This window comes from Phymastichus coffea, unplaced genomic scaffold, assembly GCF_024137745.1.
Source record: "Phymastichus coffea isolate CEN01 unplaced genomic scaffold, Cenicafe_Pcof_1.1 PCOF00104, whole genome shotgun sequence".
Classification (NCBI taxonomy): Eukaryota; Metazoa; Arthropoda; class Insecta; order Hymenoptera; family Eulophidae; genus Phymastichus; species Phymastichus coffea.
The window spans coordinates 623,070-647,450 of NW_026706915.1; the positions used below are offsets into that span (position 1 = coordinate 623,070).

The 24,381-nt window shown below is 40.5% G+C and overlaps 4 protein-coding genes across 4 annotated transcripts; all 4 read right to left on the minus strand.

Moving 5' to 3' along the window:
• Positions 1-170: 170 nt before the first annotated feature.
• LOC131670189 (uncharacterized) lies at positions 171-3,976 on the minus strand. The gene is made up of 8 exons (XM_058945581.1): positions 3,729-3,976; positions 2,085-2,271; positions 1,894-2,011; positions 1,707-1,817; positions 1,532-1,636; positions 1,181-1,471; positions 772-1,099; positions 171-694 (listed from the first exon to the last, which is right to left on the minus strand). The coding sequence occupies exons 1-8, from the start codon at positions 3,747-3,749 to the stop codon at positions 587-589; spliced, it is 1,269 nt and encodes a 422-aa protein (XP_058801564.1). The 5' UTR covers positions 3,750-3,976; the 3' UTR covers positions 171-586.
• A 1,439-nt stretch (positions 3,977-5,415) lies between these two features.
• Positions 5,416-7,941, minus strand: LOC131670188 (arylphorin subunit alpha-like). The gene is made up of 6 exons (XM_058945580.1): positions 7,717-7,941; positions 7,292-7,628; positions 6,792-7,204; positions 6,401-6,717; positions 5,990-6,342; positions 5,416-5,907 (listed from the first exon to the last, which is right to left on the minus strand). Exons 1-6 carry the CDS (start codon positions 7,939-7,941, stop codon positions 5,501-5,503), a joined length of 2,052 nt encoding a protein of 683 aa, XP_058801563.1. The 3' UTR covers positions 5,416-5,500.
• Positions 7,942-10,635: 2,694 nt separating this feature from the next.
• On the minus strand, positions 10,636-13,170 carry LOC131670217 (arylphorin subunit alpha-like). The gene is made up of 5 exons (XM_058945631.1): positions 12,943-13,170; positions 12,071-12,859; positions 11,677-11,993; positions 11,242-11,600; positions 10,636-11,165 (listed from the first exon to the last, which is right to left on the minus strand). Exons 1-5 carry the CDS (start codon positions 13,168-13,170, stop codon positions 10,636-10,638), a joined length of 2,223 nt encoding a protein of 740 aa, XP_058801614.1.
• Positions 13,171-19,936: 6,766 nt separating this feature from the next.
• On the minus strand, positions 19,937-22,837 carry LOC131670207 (WD repeat-containing protein 43). The gene is made up of 6 exons (XM_058945614.1): positions 22,561-22,837; positions 21,601-22,098; positions 21,073-21,523; positions 20,683-20,998; positions 20,347-20,594; positions 19,937-20,271 (listed from the first exon to the last, which is right to left on the minus strand). The coding sequence occupies exons 1-6, from the start codon at positions 22,750-22,752 to the stop codon at positions 20,117-20,119; spliced, it is 1,860 nt and encodes a 619-aa protein (XP_058801597.1). The 5' UTR covers positions 22,753-22,837; the 3' UTR covers positions 19,937-20,116.
• Positions 22,838-24,381: the final 1,544 nt, after the last annotated feature.

Here is a 24,381-nt window from a genome sequence, read left to right on the forward strand (position 1 = left end):
ATTTATTTCTCTGTGTTTATTTATCTTTTTTTTTGAGAAATGTTTGATTCTATAAATACATATTCTATTTTTATAAATACCAAACGAATTTTAGTGTACTTGATATACTGTTTACTTAAAACTGAAAGATATTTTATTTACAAAGTATCAATATAATATACATTACTATCCTAGAGTTGATAAATGAACTACTGATTATAATTATAAACTACAGTCATTGTCATAAAAAATATGTCTTTTTAAATGTCGCACCAATGTATATTCGTGAATTGTTCTTAAAAAGACACAATTTGACTTTTATACTCTTGATCCCACAATTAAAATCAGTCAGAACGAAAGAACTTGGACACTTGAATTTAAAAAAAATTACCAATTGAAATTTTTCCCTATCTAACTATTTTTTAAAGTGTCGAAATTCCCCCGTGAATACATCTTATAAGAATTTTTTGTAACGAACGTGTATAAATTTGTTACATGTGAAACCAACTTAAATACTACACTCGCGTTCGCTTAATTAATTCCGTTTGTATCGCGGAACTGTTGAACTCTGTAAATGAAATGAGTGTATTGTGTATTGGATTCGTATTTATAATTCGGGGCTTGGATTGCTACGACGAACGTAGCGATTAAAATAATCCGGACGCCAACATTTACAACTGCCCGGGACGAGGAACCAGTCGTAGTACAGTCGAACCTAATGAGAAAGCAATGGTTTTGTCTTACAACTGAATTTCTAATCGTTAAAATGCTGGAATACGAAGAGATACTCACCTGGAAGCATCCCATATCGTCGACTCCATCGCAGTGATGCGCTCCGGACGAAGTACTCCGTCCTTCCACGCTACTGCTGTTGCCGCTAACAGTATCGTCGCTACTACGACCTTCCACCTCGCCGGCACGTTTCTGAAGGTACTGCTGATAATTCTGGAAATCGTGCACCGGTGGCGGCGATCCAGCGACTGGATCTCGGCGCCCGGGTAACGCGCCGTTTTGACTCTCCTCCAGGAAGGTGTCGGGATAGAAAATTTCAGCGACCAGAAGCGAGGTCCAACGGGGCGATGACAAGCAACCGCCGTCCAGATAGTGACACCTCGACTGCCTGAAATAATGTTTCCCACAGGAATCAAACGCGCCTCGAGGGTCAGCGAGAGCGCGAGACGCCTAACTCTTCGACACTCACATGCATCGTGTGACCTCGATGGTCTGCGTGAAGTATCCCTCGTACGGGATTTGCACGACGTAGCGCCAGACGCCCTGGTAATTTTTGGCGAACACGGGCGTGGCGTATTCGACTTTCGCCGGGCAGGGCGTCGGTGGACCGGTGTACTCGGTCTTCTCGGCGCTTGGCGCGCGTTGTCTGTACTCCAAATTGGCCGGACCTGCTGCGCCTGCCGACACTGGCTCGTCCCTGCGCTCGGCCGCCGGCTGCGACAATGGCTCGCCTTGGATGGCTTTGTACAGCATGCATACTCTGTTTGGGCGATCGGAGGGTGAAAAGCCAAGCCGCGACGCAGTACGACGAGTCACTTACACTCCGCCTCCGTTTTCGCAAAACTTTCTGCCGCTGCGCGTGGTGTCGCTAGCCTCCTCGGCGGCGCGCCTTTTTCGCAGACTGCGCTTCTGATTGGTGTCCACCCTGTCGATCAGAATCGATAATCGCGTGAGCGCGCAGTTGGCGCATCGGAACGTTCATTTTCGACACTCACGAGTTCTGGGAGAAAGGTTGAACTTTGGCAACCTTCGGAAGCGAGTCGTCGGCCTTGAGTATCGGCAGAGCTTTGCTCAGAAACTTGAGCGTGTGATTCCTAATCAGCTCGCTAACGGAAAGAAAACGGAAAGAATTATCGGGCGCCCGGTGTCCGTGATCGCCAAGTTACCGCGCGCTGTCCTTACAATGGATAAGAAGACCCGCCAAAGCTTTGCTTCATCGGATTCTTCGGTATGTAGCCTTTGTTCAGATCGCCGCAGATGTTGTGTACGGACACGAACCCTTTGCCCTGCTTCCCGGTATCTACGAACAGAGACGACTGCGTGCAGTTGGCACGAAGGCTCATCGCTTTGTGCGTAACAAGTTGGATAGTAACCATGGCACTCCTTGTCGCTGTCGATGTAGGGTGGCTGCCTGACCTTGGGCGGCTCGGCATTGGGTGACTCGACGAAGGCGTAGTAGCCTTCCGGGGGCTCGTCGGCTATCGCGTTCTTATCGGCCGCGCCGCTCTTCTCCTTGTCCCGGTAGTCCTCCGCATAGGAGGCCGCGCAAATCAGGATCATCTGCACACGCCTGTCGTCAGCCCTTGGTGCGATCGCTCGCGGCACGACTGCCCTCGTTTTGCCCCCCCCCCCTCCACCCCTCCACCTCGGCGGACGAAATTTGGTCGCGACACGACCGCTCGCACGAGGTCGGAGTCGTCAGTGCCGCAGCCGAGAAGTCCCCGTTAGCGCGACTTAACGGTACCCGGTCCATCGCGCGCGCGCGTGCCGCGCGTGCGTGCCGTGCACTGTTCCTTTGCCGCGTGCCTCTTCGTTCGGGCGCGGCCGCGCATCCGCGACGGTCGCGCGCGCCGATGCACGCGGCCCCGTTTCGCCTCCGGCTTCCGAGTGGAGTTTGTCGTGCTTTGGAAATCGCGCCGTGCGAGGGGGATTAGCTTACGAGCGAGACAACACTTTCTCGGATTTCTGTAACGCTTTACGTAATTCGCCGATTACGCCAATTGATTTTCCATCGAACACTTTTCCGGACCGTGCGACGACGCCTGATTTCGCGCTGCGCGCGTCACGGCGATCGGGTGAGCTCGGAAAACGGACCAATCTACTTTATAGAACGAAATCGCGCGCGCGTGCCGGATTTTCGAGTTGTGCAACGTGTGATGCAAAATTCAGATGACACACGGCGCGACGGTAGGTAGTTTTTATGTAACACGTTCGCTTAATGATCTATTTTGCGACGCGCTCGGCAACGGCTTTTTTCTTTGTTTTCTCAAATTCGTACGCGTTAGACAATCGCCGCGTGTTGTGCTTTTCATCGCGCTCGATCGACGTACTTTCACGAGGCACGTGAGATTTGGAAAAAGCCAATGATTCGCTTGTAAGCGCGACGGTCCCGCACAGCCGCGTGCATAATTCTAGGATCGAATATACACGGGAAGTCGGTAGAATGGTGATACGGGCAACTATGAGAGAAAGAGGGAGAAAAAAAGCGCGGCCCGCGTTACAGTTAACGGCCGCGGAGAAAGAGCGACGATGACCCACGGGGAAACCGGTTTTCCAAACGAGATCTGCGCTCAAAGCGGACGAGCCGCGATAAAAAGAGAAATTGTACGTCAGCGTGGTACACATATATACCGCTGCACCGGAGACTCATCCTTTTCTTAACTTTATTCTCTCGCCGAATCGGGCTTTTAATTGATGCGAGTCTTTCGGACTTGACGACGACGAATTAACGAGAAAAAGAGAGGGAGAGAGCAAATCGTCACGCCACGTCCATTCGACTTCTCGTGCGTAAGATCGAGAAGAAAATTCCGAAATTAGAGAAGAGAAAGCACGAGGTGCGTTTTATGATGCAACGCGACACAACCGAGCCCCGATATTTTCGCATCGACAGCTATCTGGGATGAATGAACTAATGAACGCCAATCGAGAGAAAAACCGTTGATCTCGATGCGATCACGACGACAATAAGAAAGGACGAAAGCTTTCCCTTGGATTTCTCTAACGAGAAACAAACTCACAATAAACGTCCGGAACTCCATGATGAAAATCTTGGTTGATGGTCTTGTAACCCGTGACTTTTCCGCTGGCTCTCCAGCTCAATCTCCACATGCAATGTTGTCGCGAACGGGCCTCGTCGAAAACTGACGGCTGTGCGGGATCCTCCGTCGATGGACTTGTTTCTCTTCCTTCCCTTCCTTCTCTCTCTCTCTCTCTCTCTCTCTTTCTCTCTCTCTCTTTCTCTCTCTAAGTGGCGTGTCTGCATGCATGATGTGCGACTAACGGCCCACATTCTTTGGGATACGCTATGTACTCTCTGTCTATTGATCTCTATCGCGCGTTTATTCGTGACCTTGACCAACTCGGAGGAGAAGTAACACGACGTTGGTCGGGACAATCGCCGAGAAGTTCAATGCCGTTTGGATAATCTCGCGCAGCTTCGTTGTTTCCTTCTTCAATGAGCTTGTTTTGGCTTCGATACAAAACAAAGTCGAATTGAATACGTTCACTGCCATGTGACTCAATTTTATTTTCTATCTACGACCTTCCATTTATAAACAGCACAATCCCTATAGAAGTGAAAATTCATTAAAGGATATAAAATGAAAAATCAATTGTCGGCAAAATAATAAAAATCTTTGTAACGGCAAATATTTGAGAAATCGTGGCAATCATTGAAATATTTTTGTTTTCACGATAAATACCCAGAATACTACATCAAAGCAGATGGATTGAGAATTGGCACGATGTAAGTAGGAACTTGGAGCTTACAGTTTCAAAATAACGATGAATGTATCCAGTTACGCGCTCGAGTATCGACTTGAAAAAAATATTCGTCATTTCGATAGATGTTCTTCTAATAATAGATTTGGACGGCCGGCAGAAATATCAGGAAGAAATTCGATCAGCTTCTTCCTGGCATTCTTACCAATTACGTTGTACGCGCACACGTCGGTTTTTCACGCGAATTACGGAAATGGAAATATATATAAGTAAACGGTCGCGCGCACATGCGTGGCGCACGACCATTCGGTCGTCGCGCGACGTTTGAACCTGCTCCTTTCCAGGTGTGCCTAACTGTACAGTCTAGCGTCGTAACAGTACATCAACACAATGCCGAATACATTACCACTTGGCTCGCGCTGTGCCCTCGAAAAATGACTCCGAGTTTTTTTCTCTCTCACTCTTGCCCCGACAATTACGCAATCGTGATCTTGCTAAAGCACAGCGTCTACCTCTGACGCCGCCAAGAAAATCGAATGGACGGCTGCGTCGTCGAGCAAACGGCCGATGAATTTTGCGAAAGAAACAAGCGATCGAATCGGGCATTGGCATCCGCGCGATAAGCCAGCTGCTGTGTTTTCCATCGCGTAAACGCGCCGGCCGATGATCGACGATCGACCTCTGGCCGATCGAGCCGCGAGCACTGGTTTCTCGCGGTTTAACGAACTCTGGCCGCTCCGAAACCGTGAATTCCTCGGAAGTTATTGACCGGCCGGCCGCGAGCACCGATGCATCACCCAATCGCTGAAAGTCCAAGCTCCGATTCGCGCGCGTTCGCGGCGAGAGCGAGGGCGAGAGAACGAGAAAAGCGCTTATCAACGACTTGAAGCGGAAAACCCACGCGCAGCGAGCTACGACTGGCAAAACGAGAAGAAAAAACGTAGAGAAGATGTAGCAAAAGGGAATGATTCGTTTATTGCAAATTACATGATTGTTCGTCGACGGATATCGTACAAAAGGAAAAGCAGCTTGGAAGTGGAGCACCGACGAACCGAGAAACTTACGGAGCTCAGAAAATGACGGTGTGGTCGTGCTCGATCTGGTGGTAGACGAGCACGTCCTTGAAGAAGAAGTTGGCGCCGTGAAAGTCGAATTCGGAGATGGGCCTGTCGAGCGGATAATTGTACGCTCGGTCGTCCACCAAGGAGTCGCCAAAGACGCGCGACGTGTAGAGCACCGGGTCGCTTTGAACTGGCGCGACGTGAACGAACAATTGGAGAGGCATGCCCTCGGGTCTGCCCTTGGGCAGAAGCAGGCGCTCGGGGAAGGCGAAGATGCGCTTCTGCAGCTTGAGCTGCTCGCCGCTCTCGATTCCCTTGGCCACCTTTTGCCAGTAGACCTCGCTCGGCTCGGGCTCGTGGTCCACGAAGAAGAAGTCGTGGCAGTTGCGCGTGATCTTGTTCGCGCCGGCACTCACTGGAATCGAGAAGAGGCGCACGCGGTGAGGCGAGAGGGTGACGGCGTTTCACGGCGGTTCACGGCAGACGCGTGCACTCACGGTCGTAAATGAAGTTGTCCATCTCGTAAAACTCGTGGTAGTGCTCGGTGAAGTCGATCTCCTGCATGTGCACGTTGTACTTGGGCCCGAGGAAGATCCTGATGGCGACCTTGTGCGCCTTCTCGGCGTTGACGCTAACGACGACGTTGAACGGCTTGTGGTTGAGGCGATGCTGGCGGGCTTGGATCAAGTAAGCCTCGGCTTGCTGCTCGCTCTCGACGGCTAGTCCGTTGCTGATGGTCGCGTCGAAGAGGTCGAAGTAGGTGACGAGCTTGTCGACCTGCACGGACTCGATCTTGAACTCGTAGAACTGGATCTCCTCGGGCTTGTAGGGCTTCTGATTGGCCTTGAACCTGCGTCGGTAGGAGCGGTCAGCGCCGCGAGCCGAGTGGCCGCGCCGAGCGGGCTCACCTGTAGTAGTGGTGGAAGAACCTCTTGTAGAGCCTCCAGAAGGCGGGGTCCCTCATGCTCGTGACGAAGTGCTCGAGGGCGCTCGGCTGCAGCTTGGCGGGCGTGAGCGGCGCGACGTTGAAGCCGAGAATGCTGCGGCCGAGCATGTCGATGCTGCCGTAGTACTGCTCGTTGCACGAGTCGGCGTTGCCCTCGATCATGTTGCCGAGCACGTTGAGCCCCTCGGCCGTGTACAGCTTGGCGGTCTTGCCCTCCTTCGTGTAGGCTATGCCCGAGTCGACGGCCTGGCCGATCCGCGTCTCGTACTCTCTGCTCTCCTGTTGGACCGGCGCCGCTAGCAATGGTCGTCGCAGCGCGAAGCGCCCCCGAGAGAGGAACCGAGCCGACTCACCTGGATCTTGTGGAACTTGCTCCTGGGGAAGTGGCTGTTGCGCGGCCTGGACGGGAACTGCATGCCGTTCGGATAGGACATGGTCGGCCAGTAGCCGCTGTAGAACTTCCTCGAGTAGTCGTAGTCCTCGATGTGGCCGAGGCCGTTGGAGAGGCGCTCGAGGTAGTAGCGAGCGAACAGCTGCTTGTGCCCGTATATGTACTCCATGCCGCGGAAGGTCTTCGGCCAGCCCATCTCCTCGCTACTCAGGAAGAACGGGAACTGATTGCGCAGGTAAAAGTAGTAGGCGTTGAGGCCGATGTCCTCGGTGAAGTAGTTGAGCTTCTGCTCGTAGTTGTACTCGTCGCTCAGGTAGTGGTTCGAGTAGTTGTACGGCAGGATGTAGCAGTCGTAGCCGGCGCTGTGCTTCTCCTCTGGCGCATTAGCACGTTTCTTAACGATCGACTCTCTCTCTCTCTTTCGAGCGAATTAGGCGAGTGCTCGCGATTAGATTCCCTCACCTAACTGGCCCAGCTCTTTCACGTGGTGGGCTTTCTCCAGGAGCTCGTCGTTGTAGAACAAGTGAGGCGCCATCTCGTACGGAGCCGGCAGTCTGATGTATTTCGTGTCGGGCCTGTGGATCACTGCCAAGTAGAACGAGTAAACGAACAAGCCGTGGTTCAGCCGGTTGCGAAGGAACAGCGCCGTTTTGTAGAAGGTGTCGAAGTCCTTGGCAGAGTACATCAGCTTGAACACGCACTCCGTCTCCTCGATGATCCTCGGGTAATAGATCGAGAAGACCGTGTCGTGAGGCAGCATGCCGTGCTCCAGGCGGTGCAAGAATTCTTTGGCCGCGTCCTGAGAAACCCAGAGAAATCGAGAGGATAATCGCTCGGGAGGCCGTATGTCGCAGCCAGAAAAAAGCCAATCGACTCGCTCAAGTTACCTTGTTGATGTAGTTGTGAACTTCGATTTTGAATTCTTGGCCTTCTTTGTAGAGGTCGGCTTTGAGCCGCGGCTGCGTCACGTGATAGAGAATTTGAAAAACTCGCTTCTGCTTCAGCAGGAAATCCTCGCTGGCGACGTACTCATTCTGGTAGTCGGGCTTGTAGGCCTGGGCTGATACCCAGCCGACGGCTAGCGCGCACAGCACTGCTAGCCTGACGAACATTTTCAGCTCGTCTTTCTTCGACTACCAACACCTGCTTTCGTAGGAAACAGTTTATTTTCTTTCAAAATCAATTGTGAACGGTTCGCGAGCTTGTTCATCCGCAAGACGATGCAGCCGTTGTTCATATGTCCAATTCAATTTCCAAATTAAACTTTGTGTTATCCAAGCTGAACGATCTTTTTATTAATGGAACATTTGCATGTCCCGTCTTAAATATATCATTTGCGCTGACGAATCACAAGCAAAAGAATGCGCAAAGTAAAAATTTAAGCTAGAAGACTCGAAAAGAAGAATAATAACGTGTACTGAACTTATAATAAAAATAACAAATGACCTTGATAACAAGAGCTCTCCGCGAGCAAGACGACGTTGTTCAATAATACTCCGAGGACGCACTGCAGGCGCGGAATTGGCGTCCTCAAAGCTTTTATATCAGTTGCGCACGGTCAACAAGAAAGGAGCAGCTAATCTTTTGGCCGGGTCACGCCGCGTTGACCCTCGCCAATTTCGAAAGGGGGTGGCTCAAGTGGAAGTGGTATTTAAGGGGCCGTTATCGCCTTTAGAATGCATTGACACTCGCTGATCACGCTTTGCAATATTTATGCATTTATTTATTGATCTGCGCCTGTACGCTTTGGCTTCGTTGCTACCAGTAAACGAACATCGCTTCATACTTATTCAATATCCGCCTTCTTTATTTCTAATCGGACAGTTTGACAAAAATAAAATGAGAGCTTTCGTGTTTTATATTATATTTTCTCTTGCAAATTTCGTGAAAAATCGTTGCGCCGTTAATCAACAAAATATTTTTCATGTCGATCTAATTATCAGGGACCTACTGTGCAGTGTACATTGTTAAATCACTGCACCAGTCAATACGTTGGCTTACAATATATATGCATGGCATGTATCAACTTTGAACTTGTAAATGATGTTTTTGAAAGCAACTAATCTAACTTTTTTACTTTGATAATTCATTAACATACCAATAAGTGAAAAATATCAATTTAAATATATTATAAACATATTGCTGTTTTTTCTGCATTATTATTATGGAAACAGCAAATAAGTCAGATCTGTCGCTTGTTTTCTTCATCAAATCGTACCGCTGATTAGTCAAGATTCCACTTGTTGTACAAAAAAGCCATTCAGTTGCAACAGCATTGAAAAACAATGATACTGCCAATTATCGCATTAATATTCTTATTTAGTCGCGCTCAAAAATAATATTATCAAACTTTCGAAAGTACGTGTACCGGCTTCATAAACATATGTGATAAATAATTATCGAAACACTCTGTAACGAACGCTGCCAATAGCATTTTGTACTTCCTAAAAGTCAGTGTTTCACGTTAAATCAATTGCTTGCTCACGAGGGTTCAAACGGATCTTTCAATATTCGTTTTATCATTCTGACATTAAAGAAAATGTAGTACATCTACCTTATAAATTGAACAAAATTTGTGAAAATATGTAAGATACGGTAATCGATATAAAAATCTGACACTGATTATATTATAAGTAATTGCTATTAAAAAAATAGTTAGACATTTTATTTGATTGGATTAAAAAAGGGCCTACATATCAAAATATGGAGATCGAAGAACAATCGTCTAGTTTATTATTGTTATACATATAAAAAGTTTTCATAAGCTAAGCATTCTTTTAAAAGTAGCTCAGAAAATTCATGCTCTTCAAATTATATCAGACACTGAATACATCTAATAAGAAAATACATTCTACAAGATATGTCTCATTCCCTCGTCTTAAGATTTAATGTGGCCGTATAATAAATGCTCGAAGATGGTATTAATTTGAGACATGTTATGAATATTGCTTCTGCAACAAGAGTGTAACGATATTTGTTCTGTGCAAAAATTGAAATGTTTTTTATTGTTATCTCTTATATAATGGGTATTATCGGCGAGACTACTCATTAGTAACATTGCAATAAATGTGCTTTGTTATGATAACTTTTCTAACGAACTCCGTGAATCATTTCTTTAGTTCAATGATCGAGATTTTTCGAATGACACATTAATTTTTCAAATCTTAAAAGGTATTCATTTTTTATAACAAAAATAAACAATTTTCAAGCTCTTGGTTCAAGGCTTTCATTCGTAACTGAAAATTTGGTCTTTACATAATCTTTTTATGAATCTATAAATCTTTTAAATTCTTAATACACATTGTATTAAAAGAAAATCATTTCATCTTGAGTTTACGTATTATATGTCTAACATGATAAAAATTAAAATTTCAATAAAGATTTTAAATGTTTAATTATACAATGAAAATGGTAGTAGATTTACTCTATCGAAACAAAGTTTATCTTCGCAAATAAATTGTATCTGGAAATTTGAAATCGATTTAATTACGTTGTCTATCGGTATTTCAATTCAACGTTATTGCGCTGAAAGAATGAAAATAAGATTTTTGGTATTGGCGAAAACATAGAATAAAAGTTGAACAAATTATTGGTATTTAATGAAATAATTTTTTTATTCATTTTCAGTTCGAGTACAATGCACAAAGTGAATTGTTCAAGCGATTCATTATCATTGAAATTGTAAAAAAATTATGATTTTTACATGTATTTAAAAACTGTCAGTACTTTAGCTCTCCCATGAAACAAAAGAAGGTCGCCGCAACGTGATCGAAGCGTTCGTTTTTCTGTTTTTTCTTGCAAAAAGCTTAAAACCGACGCTGGTATTTGGTGTCGTAATCGTTGTGAATGTATTTCATATCGTAGTCCTTGGTCATGTATTTGGTATTATAGTCCCTGTAGTTTACAAGGTAATCTTTCATCTGGCTGTTGTAGTTCACGCGGTAGTCCATCGTGTAGTCCTTTATGTGTGTGATGATGACATCCTTGAAGTACAAGTTGTCCATTTGCAAGAAGTACGGGTTCACTGGTCGGTCAAGTGGGAATCCAAGGGATTTTCCGTAGAATTTGAATGTGCCGAGGATTGGCATCTCATAGACTTTAGGTTCCTCGTAGGGGCCAATGTAACAGAAGAGCTTGAACCTCATACCGTCAACAGTACCTTTGGGTAGCATCAAGTGGCCTGGGAAGGCCCACATTCGCTCATTGTATGAGAATGGTTCCTGGCCCTGGAGAGCTTTCATGATCTTTTTGTAGTACACATCACCGGTCATGTAGTTGTGTTTGAAGAAGTAAGAGTCTATGCTGTGACGCTCGATAGTGTTCATTCCCGGTTTCACTGTAGATAAGCGACAAGAAAATCGTTAGAAAAAGTACTCATTCACTCGATCGCAAAGAAAAAATGCAAAACTCACGGTCGACTTGGAATTCGTCAAGCATGAAGAAGTATTGATAGTAGTTGAGCAGGTAAGTGTAGTAGTCGTATTTCTCTCCCTCGACGGCCGGTCCCAAGAAGATGCGCATGACACCCCTGGTGTCTTTGTCGGAGTTGACAGCAAACTTGTAGGTGAATGGTTTATAGTTGAGGCTGTACTGCCAGGTCTTTATGTTGAAACTCTTGCCCTCCTTGAAGCTGTCGACGGCAACAGCGTTGTTGATCAGGTATTCTTTCTTGTCGAAGAAGGTGACCATCTTGTCGACTTCCACGTTCTCGATCTTCACGCCTGGGAATTCAAGCTCGTTCTTGGTGTAGCGGTTCAGCATGGCTTTGTACCTGCACGACAACGGAAAAATTAGTAGAGCTTTTACGAGACAAGCAATATCGAATGGTCGGTTGGGTATAAAGAAACCTTTGGAAGAAGTAAAGGATTCTGTCATAAAGTCTGTAGAAAGCTGGATCCCGCATGCTGGTGGAGAATAATTGGAGAGAACTCGGGACGTAGTAGTCTTTACACTTGCAGTCCATGTTTTGCCCGAGAAGGTCACGGGCAAGAGCGTCGTAGGCGCCGTAGTACTTCATGTTGTAGGAGTCGCAGTTACCCTCGATCAGGTTACCCAAGTGATTGAGACCCTCGGGTGTGTAGATGCTAACCTGTTTACCTTGTTCATCGTATACGTAACCGGAGTCGATGGCGTCCATGACTCTCACTTCCAAGTTCTTGATTAGCTGTAATCAAGAGGCAAACAACGAAATTCGAATGCGTAAATTCGAAACTCGTAAAGAGCGCGTTATTGCGAGCTTACATCGAGTATGCGAAGCTTGTAGAATGGCACAACGTTCCACCAGTCACGTCTGGGCATGTACATGCCGTTAGTGAAGCTGATGTCGGACACGAATCCTGGCAAGTCCATACGATCGAAAGTGAAGTCTTCGATCAGTCCCAAGTCGTTGGACAACCTCTCGAGGTAGTATCTGGACATGATCTGCTTATGGAAGAAGTAGTAGATGTCACCACGGAGGAAGCGTGGCAGCTTGTAATCCTTGGTGTCCATCCAGAACGGATATGTCATTCGGAAGTAGTAGTAGAAGGCATTAAGGTCGACGTCTTCCATGAAGTAGTTCATCTTGTACTCGAGCTCGTACATCGGGTTCATGCAGACGTCCGTGAAGTTGGAGGTGACGTAATAGGTCTCGCCGTTGTCGACGGTCATCGCGTCGCCGCGTTTCATCATCATCATGTCCATGCCCATGTTGTGGCTGCCGCGAGTCATCTTCATGCGAATTGCGTCGCGGATCACCTTGGTGTCGAAGAACATGTTGGGATAGATCTCGTAGATGGCTGGCAGACGGATGTACTTGGTGTCGTCGCGGTAGATGACGGCCGTGGTGAAAGCCGTGACGAACATGCCGTGGTTCATGTGGACGCGAGCCCAGCAAGCGGTCTTGTAGAAGGTTGCAAAGTCCTTGGCCACGTAAAACAGACGGTACAGCAGCATCATCTCCTCGCGGTGTTCTTGCTTGTAGTAGGTGAACAGACCGTCCTTGCGGAGCATGCCTATCTTGTACATGTTCACGAACTCGTAGACTACATCCTGCGAACGAAGGTCATACGTGAAATCAAGATTGCGCGTCGAGAGAAAAATCAATCGTAGAGAGCGAAAGAACCATCAATTACTTTATCCATGTAGTAGTCGACGTTGGTCATGATGTCGTAGTTGCGTCCAATTTCGAAGTATTCGGCATCGGTGTGAGTGCCATCGACATACATCAGCAGGTCGAAGACTTTCTTTTGCTTCTGCAGGTAGTCCATATCGGCAGTTTTCTTGAAGTCGTAAGTTGGCGAACGCTCAGCTGCGACCATGCTGACCATCGCCAGCAAGGCGAAAACGACGCAGTTGCGCATCGTGACGACGATTCGAGATTCACGCCGAGGTTCCGTAACAAGCTGATTACCTTCTGCCTGACCGGGGCAGATTGATTGCGACTGCTGGTCGATCGGCTTTTATAGCCAACCGAAATTAACGAGTTTAGCCCGCAGTTAGCCGCATTTCGTGACCTTTGATCTCTCCGCGTGCATCGCATCGACGTACACGTTGAATATCGCGTAGATAATTTTGTAATTTCGTTGTTTGTCCAGAACGCGAGAGAAGTGCTTGATTAGCGATATTTGAGGGCGTCGCTGTTAATTATTTTCATTATCCTATTGGATAAAATTTTCTATTTAACGATTTCTTTGTGATTCATCATAAGCAAAATAAATTGTTTCCATATCATTACAAGTATAATAACATTTATTTATTTATGTATTTACCTAACAACTCACAAAATCTATTTCAAGATAATTATAGTTTTACATTAAATTTTGTTGGATACGCTATTCAGTATTACTGTCAGTGATCGCTTCATTTTATCGATTATATAAATAGGAAAGAACCGGCTAATTGAACCCGCTTTTTCATTTTGAATCATAACGATGTTTTCGTGCATAAAATTTATTTTTGTTAATAAATCATGCAAGTTCAACATTGGTAAAATCTATTACAATTCTCAAATTAAAACAACTCCATTTTAATTCATCTCAGTTTCATTTTCGGGAAAAAAAAGATTTTATCTGTTTAGCGCGGTAGTTTTCTTAATCACTTCTTTAAAAACAACAGGAGATAATGAAATTCATGATACGGAAATATAAAAATCTTGTATTAAAAAAACTTATTGAATTTTTCTGTGAGTGAGTTCATTTTAAGCCCAGATTTCAGCTTTGAAAGAGGATCTCAATGTTATACTTATCAGCTAATTCGAGAACAAAATACATAACATTAAGTGTGTACATATATACATTCATACGTATACGTATACGTACATACGCATGTATGTATTTATGCCCTATGTACGTATGTATATATATTGAAGGGTGAAAAATCTTTTATACACCGTACAGAAGGGTCTCAATTCCACCGTCGCGCTATGTGCCGGTTTTTTCAACGTGACCTACCTACTAAAAATCTTTTTGTTTTACGGCTGTACAGATGTGAAGTCATAATCAAAAATCCCTATTTTCACATCTAGTATCCACCAGTACTCTTTTGTAGTATTACTTCCGTGGAACTCGTTCTAATTTCGAAGGATCTCTCTTCTAATGTGGTATTTTTTAGCCTATCAGCCTTGTAGTTTCAGTTTATTTTTCTCTCTTTTTCTTGTTTGGTTTTGATTGGTTTCCTGTGAACAAAACTATCGCATCCCATTTCTCTTGGGATTCAAGCATAATTGCTACAAAATTATCTTTCGACGGTCGCGTCAATCTTACTTCCGCTGTAAGCCTGAACTGTCTTCTGTCAAGTTCGTGCGCGTGCACACGAACGAGGTATGAAGGCAGCGTCTGTCCTTATATTCTACGCATGAACAGCAATCGCTATTGGGCCTATGCTCTCTTATTAGATATATTCCAAAATATCCGTGTATTCTCTCTTCAATCTTCGATATCAGGGACGTCCCATCGTCCACCTTTCCGCGAGACCCATTCTTTCGGCCATCTTCTGAAAAGATTGTTCCTTGCTTTGATTCGTATATTCGGACAGCTGACGGTGTTTTCGCCGATACTCATCTTTATCACCCCGTATTTCCTCTCTCGCTTTCTCAAGGGCTAGTAGCTCTATAAGAGGTATCCCCGATAGGACGTCAGTCAGGCATTGCCCATGTCAAAAGTGACGATGTACCAGAGAATATTCTAAAAACTACTGGTTTAGAGTCGAATTTTTAGATCTTGAATCTTTAACAAATCTTGCGCCAAAATACCTACAACTTAAAAATATTCATTGCCCTATATTCTTGTAAAATGCTACATCAGCATGGTATTTTTTGAATTTGCACGTGTTACAGATAAAGCAGCACGTTTGTATGATATTCATTTACTCTAGAATATTTTTTTATTCAAGAGCATTTCTTTGGTTTTTTAATTCAAACGAATTTTTATTTATATAAGAACTAAGCTGTCATCTCGAAACAAACTCTCGTACAAATCGTTCATCTTAGTTCCTACTTATAAGAATAAATCAATTTAACTCCAAGTCTTTATTTTTTATTTATACATCATATTTTCAACAAAGCGAATAATATTCTTTCAATACGGTAGAACTTCGTAGTTATTTTATGTGAAATGCGTGCGTGGCTATGTCTTGCGATATAACGTCGATTGAAAATTTCAAAACTTCAAGCATACAAGAATATACGTTGATGCAGGTATGCAGGAATGGCACGCAATTGAAAATCTGCGATTCCGGCGACGTACTAAAGGTGCGTACAAGTTAAGAGCACTGGGAAATTCAAAAAGCCAGATGCGTTTGTTGGAAATAATATAACGAACAATCAACAAACTGCATATGATGCAGCTTTGAAAACATGGGATAAAGCGAGTCAAATTATTGTTCACACACTCGAGTCTAGAGAGCCATGTAAAACCGCAAATGAAATATGGATTAAGTTGCATTCGACTTATGAACAATAAAGCAAACGAGTTTACATTCAGTTGCAAGCTGGACTTTTCAATATTTGTTTAATACCACGGAAAATATGGTTAGGTATATGGTTAATCGTGAAGGACTTATTTTTCGAATGTAGAATTTGAAAATAAAACCAGACGATTCGTGTTTTGTTGTTTAATTTTTAAATAGATTGCCTAAAGAGTACGACAATCGTTTTTGTTTGTGATAATAATAAAAGAAAACCTTTTAAATGTTTTAAATGTCACGAACAAGGGCATTTATTGAAAACGAAATTATTCCACGAATAAATAGCAAAATGATTGTAATAAATTAAACTTCTTAACTAATGATGACAAGGAAAGCTTTTGTTACAGAAATTTTGAGCTCGGTATCTGACTAGGATCTTCGGATCGCAAACTCAGGAACTGTGGATCATTTACAAAAGAATAGACATTGGTTTTCTATTTTTGTCTTTCTTTGAAAATCCGATTAAGATTTACATAGGCGACAAATCAACTAAGGATGCTGTTGAGGTAATATAAACTTTAAAGTAATCGTTGATGGAAAATAGTCATTGTGTGTAATGGAAAATGTACTATCGTGCCGCAAACGTGAAGAAATTAATGTTTTTTATTTCAAGTCGTCGAGCATTGCATGTGAATTTTTGGGTGATGGCAAGGTTCAGGCTTGCGAAGTACAATACAGTCGACTTTTTCGAATGTTGATTCGCATAAAAATTTGAAAAATTTAAATATCATGTGAAATTCACCTAGTTTCGAAAAATTCAGTACAGGTATGGTACGAAAAGCTAGGACATCAAAACAAAAACTATGAGTCAAATAAAAAAGATAAAATGTGGTACAAACAAGATATATTCGTTGGTTACTCGAAAGACATTTGAGATCATCCAGTTTAGTTGTAGTCTGAAAGGAAAGTAATAAGAAGTACAGACGTCGAATTGATACTAGAAGAGACAGGTAACATGTGAGATTTTTCCTATTAAAAGCTAACAAGGAAATCAACAGTCTGAAAGTGAACTTATAGTACAAGTTTAAGTTTAACGTGAACTAGTAGTGCAAGATTCAAGTTCAATATGAATCTATGGTGTCTGACAATGTCGTCGAAAATAAAGCTGAGATTCAAGATTTTGTGGATAATAATAGCGATGAGTGTTTTTATAATTCTTTTGTTGAAGATTCTAATGGGACGCTGACTAATAACTTTATTGGAGACATATCGCTGCAAGAAGATAATCAAACTGAAAAAGAGCAGACAAGAACGTTACGAGATAGGAAGACTATCAAAGCTCCACGATAGTTAATTGAAGCGGATATAGCAGAGCTTGACGAACCGTAAACTTTCGCCGATGCTATGAAATATCTGTCAAAAAAACAATGTACTAAAGTTATAAACAATAAGATCTAATCGTTGGAAACAAATTCTTCCTGGAAACTTGCCGATTTACCTGTTGAACGAAAAGCAATCACAACCAATGTATTTTTCGTATAAAACGCGATGATAGAAAGTTATTACGATGAAACTTTTAGCCCCGTAGCTCGTTTTGTCACTATAAAATCTTTATTGAGTATTGGAGTTACAATAATTCGATATGAAGAGTATTTTTTTGAATGGGCATCTTGAAGAAGAAATTTTAATGCCACGACATGAAGGTCTTCAAGATTCCACTGAACGCGTACGCAAATTATATAAAAGTTTGTGTGGTTCAGACAAGCGTTAAGATATTGAAATGAACATTTGAAAATAAAATTATTTAAATGATGTATGAAAGTGAACATGGTAGATTCTTGTTTATTTTATTTTATTGTTTGGAGAATGGTGATAAAAGATAAGTTGGTATCCGTCTTGATAATTTAATCGCTGTGTCAAATAAGAGTGTGATCGATTGATCTTTTTGATGAAATTGAAAAATTTATTTGAAATAACAACTTTCTCTTAAATGATGCGGCAATTTTCGTTAATCAACAAAGACATAAAGTAAAAATTTTTATAACTGTTTAGATGAATAAGGTAAATATCGTTCATGTGGCTATTGACATACAGCCTGATAAAGCAGAATTAAGGCACGAATATAAAGGACTATATCGAGAAGCAATTTAATGTTTCACGTATTTAGCACTGGTTTCTCGGCCTAATATTGTATTTGCGGTTAATTATTCATCTTAACTTTTAATAAATCCTCGGGAGCGACATTGGCGCGTATTTTGAAATATTTGAAAGGAACGACAAATCACGAAATCTCATAAAAATGTACTTCTGAAACTGGCAAATTGAAAATTTTTTCTGATTCTGATTATGCGAGCAGTCCAATTACTAGCCGATCTCCAAATGGAATTGTATCAATCTATTTTGGTGGAATGATTACATGGATAAGCAAAATACAACGAAGTGTTTCGCTCTCAACTACTGAAGCTAAATATATAACTGTAAGTGAAGCATCTAAAGAGGCTATTTTGTTGAACATATTATTTCGAGAGGTAGTTGTATGTTACAAAATGTGCCAACTATTTGTTTCCATCTAATACAAGCGCAATCAAATTGTCCAAAAATAATTAATTTCATAAGAGGTCGAGACGAACATCTGTACGATACCATTATGTGCACGAATCGTTATAGCGAAAGAAACTTTCGATTCAACACGTATGTAGCAAAGAATAAGTAGCTGATATTCGTATAAAAAACCCGATAAAAAGTCTAATCTTTGAGAATTCGTGTAGTTTTTAGGAATGTAGAATCGATGAAAAATAACGTCTTAGGAGAAGTATTAAGGATAAAACAGTACGTTTATATGACATTCATTTATTCTAGAATATTATTTTCATTCAAGAACATTTCTTCTGTTTTCAGTTACTAAGTGAATTTTCATTCTTAGAAAAACCGAGCTGTCACTCCGAAACAAACTCTTGTACGCATCGGTCATCTTTGTTCCTCATTATAAGAATAAATCAATTTAACTTTAAATCTTTATCTTTTATTTGTGCATAATATTTTCCTCAAAGCGGATCATATTCTTTCAATAAGATCATTTTAGAATATCATCGAATGAAAATTGTAAATGCGAAACATCATTCGTTGATGGTAAGTACTTCGGTACGCGAAGTTTGCACGAGAAACAAACTGCAAAAAAGTACAAAATTTAATGATTACCAAAAAATACCAGTAAAGTCTAACTGGATCCTCAATATTAAAAAAAGAAGTAAGATCAATTGTAAAGTGCGGGTTAAAAAACTGTTTTGTTTGAATCGTCAAAACAAGATAAAGATGGTCCATTTTTTTACAAACGCATCTTGCCAGCTATTAAGCAATATTAGTATCGCGTGACTTCTTGTACGTTGAAAAACGTCAAATTTATTTGTATCGATGAGGTACGGGATTAAATGAGAAATCACACAAAACACAACAGCATGCGTCGAAGATTAACAAAGTCATTAATAAATGCCCTGTTGGTATTAGAACTTGTTCGATAAAAAATAAATTTCGTATCATTTAGATATTCGAAAGTTTGTTTCTTGAAAACATGTTGTTTGTCGACTTTATCGGTTATCACTTTATAGTCAATTATAATAAATTAATTTAAATTAATATGACAAGTCGTTTTACTTCAAATACAATATGACTTTGACTACATGTCAAATTTTAATTAAAAAATTCACATCCTATTCAATAAATTAATTCATACGTATACAAATTTCACTACCATTCTTTCCTAAAAATTGCCATTGAAATGAATACATTGTAAATTAGTGTTATTCTTATCACTTGCTTCTTTGTATTATAATCGATCATCCAACTTAGAATCAAATTCGCAATTTTCTGAAAAAAGTATTAAATTTGTTTTTACATATTGTACATTACGACCACGACTAAAAGAATTATTGTTTTTATTTAGTATTAAACTGTTGGTAACAAAATGTATTGTTAATGTTTTTCCATGATATGCATTTGTTAAGTTTTTTCGATGGCGATGATAGGCGCAATAAACAAAATCATATTTATATTTTTTTCTATTTATTTTTATAACAAACGTATAAATATATAAGCAGAAATACATTGGTTGAACAGTATACCATCAATCTGAAATTGGTTTTAAAAAAAATATTACTGAACTTGTCAGTATATTCAGCGGGTATATAATCTTTTATCTCTCTTTTTTTATTTATCTAAATTATTAACGATTAAAGAAATATGTATTTTTTGTTTTTTAATGGAAATGAATTAAAAAAATTATGTCCGATCTATTTTATATGACTAATTAAAAATCATTATTAATCGTTAAAAATAACATAACTCTGATAAATTACAAAGTTTTGTACAGAACAATAGTTAATAAAAAAATGTAAAATTTACAAGTATTCATGAATCGGAACTACAAATCGAGGCATCATCCTCTGATTTTCCATTTTCTAGGTCTTCTTGCATTTTTTCTTGATCTGATGTCTCTTCCCAGTTATCGTCTGATTCACTATCCAATTCAACTTTACCAAGTTCCACATTCTCGTCTGAAGAATCTACATAATTTATGTTAATAAATAAAATTTTATTAAGATAGTACTTTATGTAATGTTTAACTAATAATAATTTACCTTGATCTTCATAAACCAATAGACATTCTTCTGTAATATCTTTTTCTTGCTTTTCTTCACGTTCTTCAATCTGTCCCGCTATGAGTTCTACTCTGCCTTTCAATTTCATCATTGGCATTAAAAGTTGTTGTTTTGCGTCAATAAAACTCAAAATTGGAGCCAATATTTCGCCAATGTTTGGCTGAGCAATAATAGAAGCTGTATGCGATAGGAGTAATGCTTTTAACCATACAACCGCAATTGTAGCCCTAAAACATAATTATAACATAAATAACGAAAGTAATTATTTAATATCATTCAGAAAGTCATTTCCTTTAATAAACGTTAAATACTCACGCAACAGTTTTTCCTTCAAGCATGGTAGTCAATTCTTTTATTAGAGGAACTATAGCTTGAACGGGGAGTTTAGCAACGGTATTTTTGATAACACTCTCTTTCTTTACATATAAAACAGTTGATAATAAAGCCTTGTCTCCACTGTGCAAACCTTGTATCAACAATTGAGCTAGGTTTTCACCTTTTGGAGCTGCTTTATTAGGAGTACTTTCTTCATTCATACTCAAATTTTCTAATCTAATTTTAAGTGGAAGCTGTGAACCAGTGCCTGATTTACTCCTTTTAGTTGACAACGATGGACCTGCCTCGCTAGCTCCTGAAAATTATGATTCATTTACAAATTAAAAATACTCTAATGTAAAAATTTTTGTATATAGATTTATGTTGTACCTGGAGCAATGTATACAACGTTTTCGTCTTCCGTTTCTGCCGATTTCGTCTTCATTACGACTTCATCTTTCTTATCTTTTTGTTTCCTTATATCTGTTCTTACCAAACATTGAACTTTATCAGAAAAATCAGGCACAATTTTTTCTATAGTTAAAGCAGAAAATGAACCATATGCCAACAATATTTTTGAATCTTCTATCAATTCTGCTTGTAAAATAGGAATTTGCTGTACTGATTCTTTTTGACCAGCATCTGAAGCTATCAAAATATTTAATGTTGGTTTTAAAGGCTTTGGAGATGTACCATTAGGTTGATATTTAAAAAATTGTGCATGTCCTGATCTTGTGACAGCTAAAATATGTATTTGTGAATCTTTCATAGATGCAACTGAAAATGCAACTGCTTCATCTGGTAGAATTAATGTTGCTACAGGCACTTTATCTTTTTTCACCTGTGAGAATATTACATTTATAATCATATATCGATAATCAATTAATAATTATAAAGAACAATGATTAATATCCTTACTTCATTCAATGACCATACACTGAGGTAATCATCTCCACTTCCACTGCTGAATAGATAACTAGTTTCATTTGTTACTTTTGCACAACATAAAGTATTCACTTGATTTGCATGTCCAGTAAAAGTACCAATTACTTGTTTAGTTTCCAAATCCCACCATTTTATAATTCTTTCTCCAGATAAAAGTGATTTCCCCTTTGGTAAAACTACTAATGATGTTACTTTCCCTTTCCCTGATTTCCATTTGCATTTAACTGATTTTTCTTGTAGATTCCATTGAACTATTTGTTTATCTTCTGCTGCTGTAAACAAACCAGTGTGTGGACACCATGTTAAGGCTGTTATACTTGAATTGTGTCCATTTTCAAGTTGGTCATTTATGGAAGAGGTAGAGATATCATAGAGAGTTACATTGCCATTTGTTGAACCCATAGCAATTATTTCTTTGTCTTCTTTGTCTTCGTTTATAGACTTCTTTCTGCGTTTCTTCCATGGTGATGCCTGGTAAATTGAAAATATTATTAATTCAATTGTTCATAAGACTTCTAACGATAACAAACAATAATACAAGAAATTGTATACTATAAAATAAATTACATGAGACATTGAAATAACATCTTTATCAAACTTTTAATATATAATCTGGCAATTGAACAAAGCTAATAATTTCATAATACCAGTAGAAATAGTTAAATAACTAATATTACACATGTAAGAGAATGCATATTTATATATGCAATCAGTGGATAACGTATAATTTAATTACTATTTAAAAATCTAACCTGAAAAATGATATGTAAAAGATATTAATTTCGTCTCAATAATAACAATTGGCTATTGTCAACAGATAATGAAGTTAGGTTATAGATCACAAAATAATAAGTTTTCGAATACTATTTCCGGCGTAATCATCAAACTTCTCAAGAAACCAATCGAAAAAGAAGTAAAAAGCACATGGCATACCGCGGTGGTGGCGTGCGTGCCTACGACGATCCATCCTAAGATGCTACAAGGAGAAGAAAGATGCAGATTTGGCACGAATTCCTGTTTTAATCGGCTTGTTGCAGTTTCAAATATTTTTAATTTTCCATCTGTGCCACAAACAGCGAGAAACTGCCCATCATGGGAAAACGCCGAGTGGCTTGTGCTCGCCATTTTTGTTGACTGAATTATTAGGTCCTCCGCTTTCTTACGAGTATGTAGGTTCTTTTTTAAACTGCGTGTATTACTATATATACATGCGGCGACCGCCCCAAGTCGCATCCAGCAAGTGCCTATTTTAGGTGCTCGTAGTGCCGGCAGGAGGCGCGCACAGAAACAAGAGTTAGTGATCTATTCATGGAGACTGTATACAGACCGATGCGAAAACAGCCCGACACAAATAAAATTTTATAAAAAAAAATAATCACATCTCACGTATGTCTAATTGTACTTCTCGAAAAAATAATTATTTGTTATTGTACCATTATATTTCTCATAAAAAATAAAAAATATCGTTATCGATAATTCACCTCCTATTTATTCACATAAAAGACATAATTAAGCAAAAACAAATTCACAGAAAAATTGTACCTTCTGTAGTCTAAATTGTACCATCAGTACAATTCTATAAATTTGTTTCTAAAAGAAATAATAGGACAATTACAAAGCTCTACGCCTGCGCAAAGTGCATTTCCGGATGACATCCTTGTAAGTTGTAACAATTAGTGGTAATTTGCAATCGTCCTATTATTTCTTTTAGAAACAAATTTATAGAATTGTACTGATAGTACAATTTAGACTACAGAAGGTACAATTTTTCTGTGAATTTATTTTTGCTTAATTATGTCTTATATGAATAAATAGGAGGTGAATTATCGATAACGATATTTTTTATTTTTTATGAGAAATATAGTGGTACAATAACAAATAATTATTTTTTCGAGAAGTACAATTAGACATACGTGAGATGTGATCATTTTTTTTTAATAAATGTTATTTGTGTCGTTCCAAAAAATCCATGGATCTATTACAGATTTTTGTTAGGCGTGCCTGGGGCCTTATTGTGGTGTTGGTCATGCGCATTTGGACGTTGCACAGGATATTATGCGTCGATCGTGTCCGTCACAAAACTAATTAACATTGATTAGTTACCCATTAACAATATTGACATTCTCCTTGTGACAGGCAGATCTGCGCACAGTATACTGCGCAGTGTCCAAGTGCGCATGACCAACACCATAAGGGTGCTCTTACATGCGAGCGGACAAACGTTCGAGCGGACAAGCGGACACCCAAAACTCATAAAATTTTGTCCGCCGGTCGAAAATTTTTTGTCCGCTGGCGGACGGAAAACTGTCCGCCAGCGGACACTGGCGGACAAAATTTTGTGCGCTAGCGGACAAAATTTTGTCCGCTGGCGCACGGAAAACTGTCCGCCGGCGGACGAACAAAGGGTTCTCCGTTGAAGGCTCCAGTATATTAGTATCTTAATAATTATCAATTGTTTTTTTTTTCAATAATGCCATTTGAAGCCATTCTCACGGCGTGCGGAAAGAAGCCTTCCACACGCGTTTATCGAGTTCTTTTTAGTACTTTTAGCTCTGCGATTTGATAACTAATGATTTTAGCAGAAAAAGCTTCAGATAAAAGTTGTTCCTTATTATATTATCTACAAAAAAGTCAGTGTAGCCATTATTGTAAATACATTAGTTTACTTGCAAATTTAGAAAAAACATGAAATTTTGTAAACCATTTCAGGTTTTCGTGATTTTTTTGGTCAAATAATAATTTTAGAATAGTGCC

Bases quoted from the DNA above. Each gene is read 5' to 3' on its own strand.
- LOC131670189 (XM_058945581.1), bottom strand. From the start codon at position 3,749: ATGGAGTTCCGGACGTTTATT. The intron at 2,272-3,728 runs GTGAGTTTGTTT...AGGCGTGTGCAG, and splicing joins TGGAGTTCCGGACGTTTATT to ATGATCCTGATTTGCGCGGC. The intron at 1,818-1,893 runs GTAAGGACAGCG...TCTTTCCGTTAG, and splicing joins GGCGGGTCTTCTTATCCATT to CGAGCTGATTAGGAATCACA.
- LOC131670188 (XM_058945580.1), bottom strand. From the start codon at position 7,941: ATGTTCGTCAGGCTAGCAGTGCTGTGCGCGCTAGCCGTCGGCTGGGTA. The intron at 6,718-6,791 runs GTGAGTCGGCTC...CCGGTCCAACAG, and splicing joins GCAAGTTCCACAAGATCCAG to GAGAGCAGAGAGTACGAGAC. The intron at 5,908-5,989 runs GTGAGTGCACGC...TCTCGATTCCAG, and splicing joins GGACAACTTCATTTACGACC to TGAGTGCCGGCGCGAACAAG.
- LOC131670217 (XM_058945631.1), bottom strand. From the start codon at position 13,170: ATGCGCAACTGCGTCGTTTTCGCCTTGCTGGCGATGGTCAGCATGGTC. The intron at 12,860-12,942 runs GTAATTGATGGT...CTTCGTTCGCAG, and splicing joins TCGACTACTACATGGATAAA to GATGTAGTCTACGAGTTCGT. The intron at 11,994-12,070 runs GTAAGCTCGCAA...TCTTGATTACAG, and splicing joins ACAAGCTTCGCATACTCGAT to CTAATCAAGAACTTGGAAGT.
- LOC131670207 (XM_058945614.1), bottom strand. From the start codon at position 22,752: ATGGCGAGCACAAGCCACTCGGCGTTTTCCCATGATGGGCAGTTTCTC. The intron at 22,099-22,560 runs GTATGCCATGTG...TCAATTTACCAG, and splicing joins GCACGCACGCCACCACCGCG to GCATCACCATGGAAGAAACG. The intron at 21,524-21,600 runs GTAAGGATATTA...ATATTCTCACAG, and splicing joins GTGTATGGTCATTGAATGAA to GTGAAAAAAGATAAAGTGCC.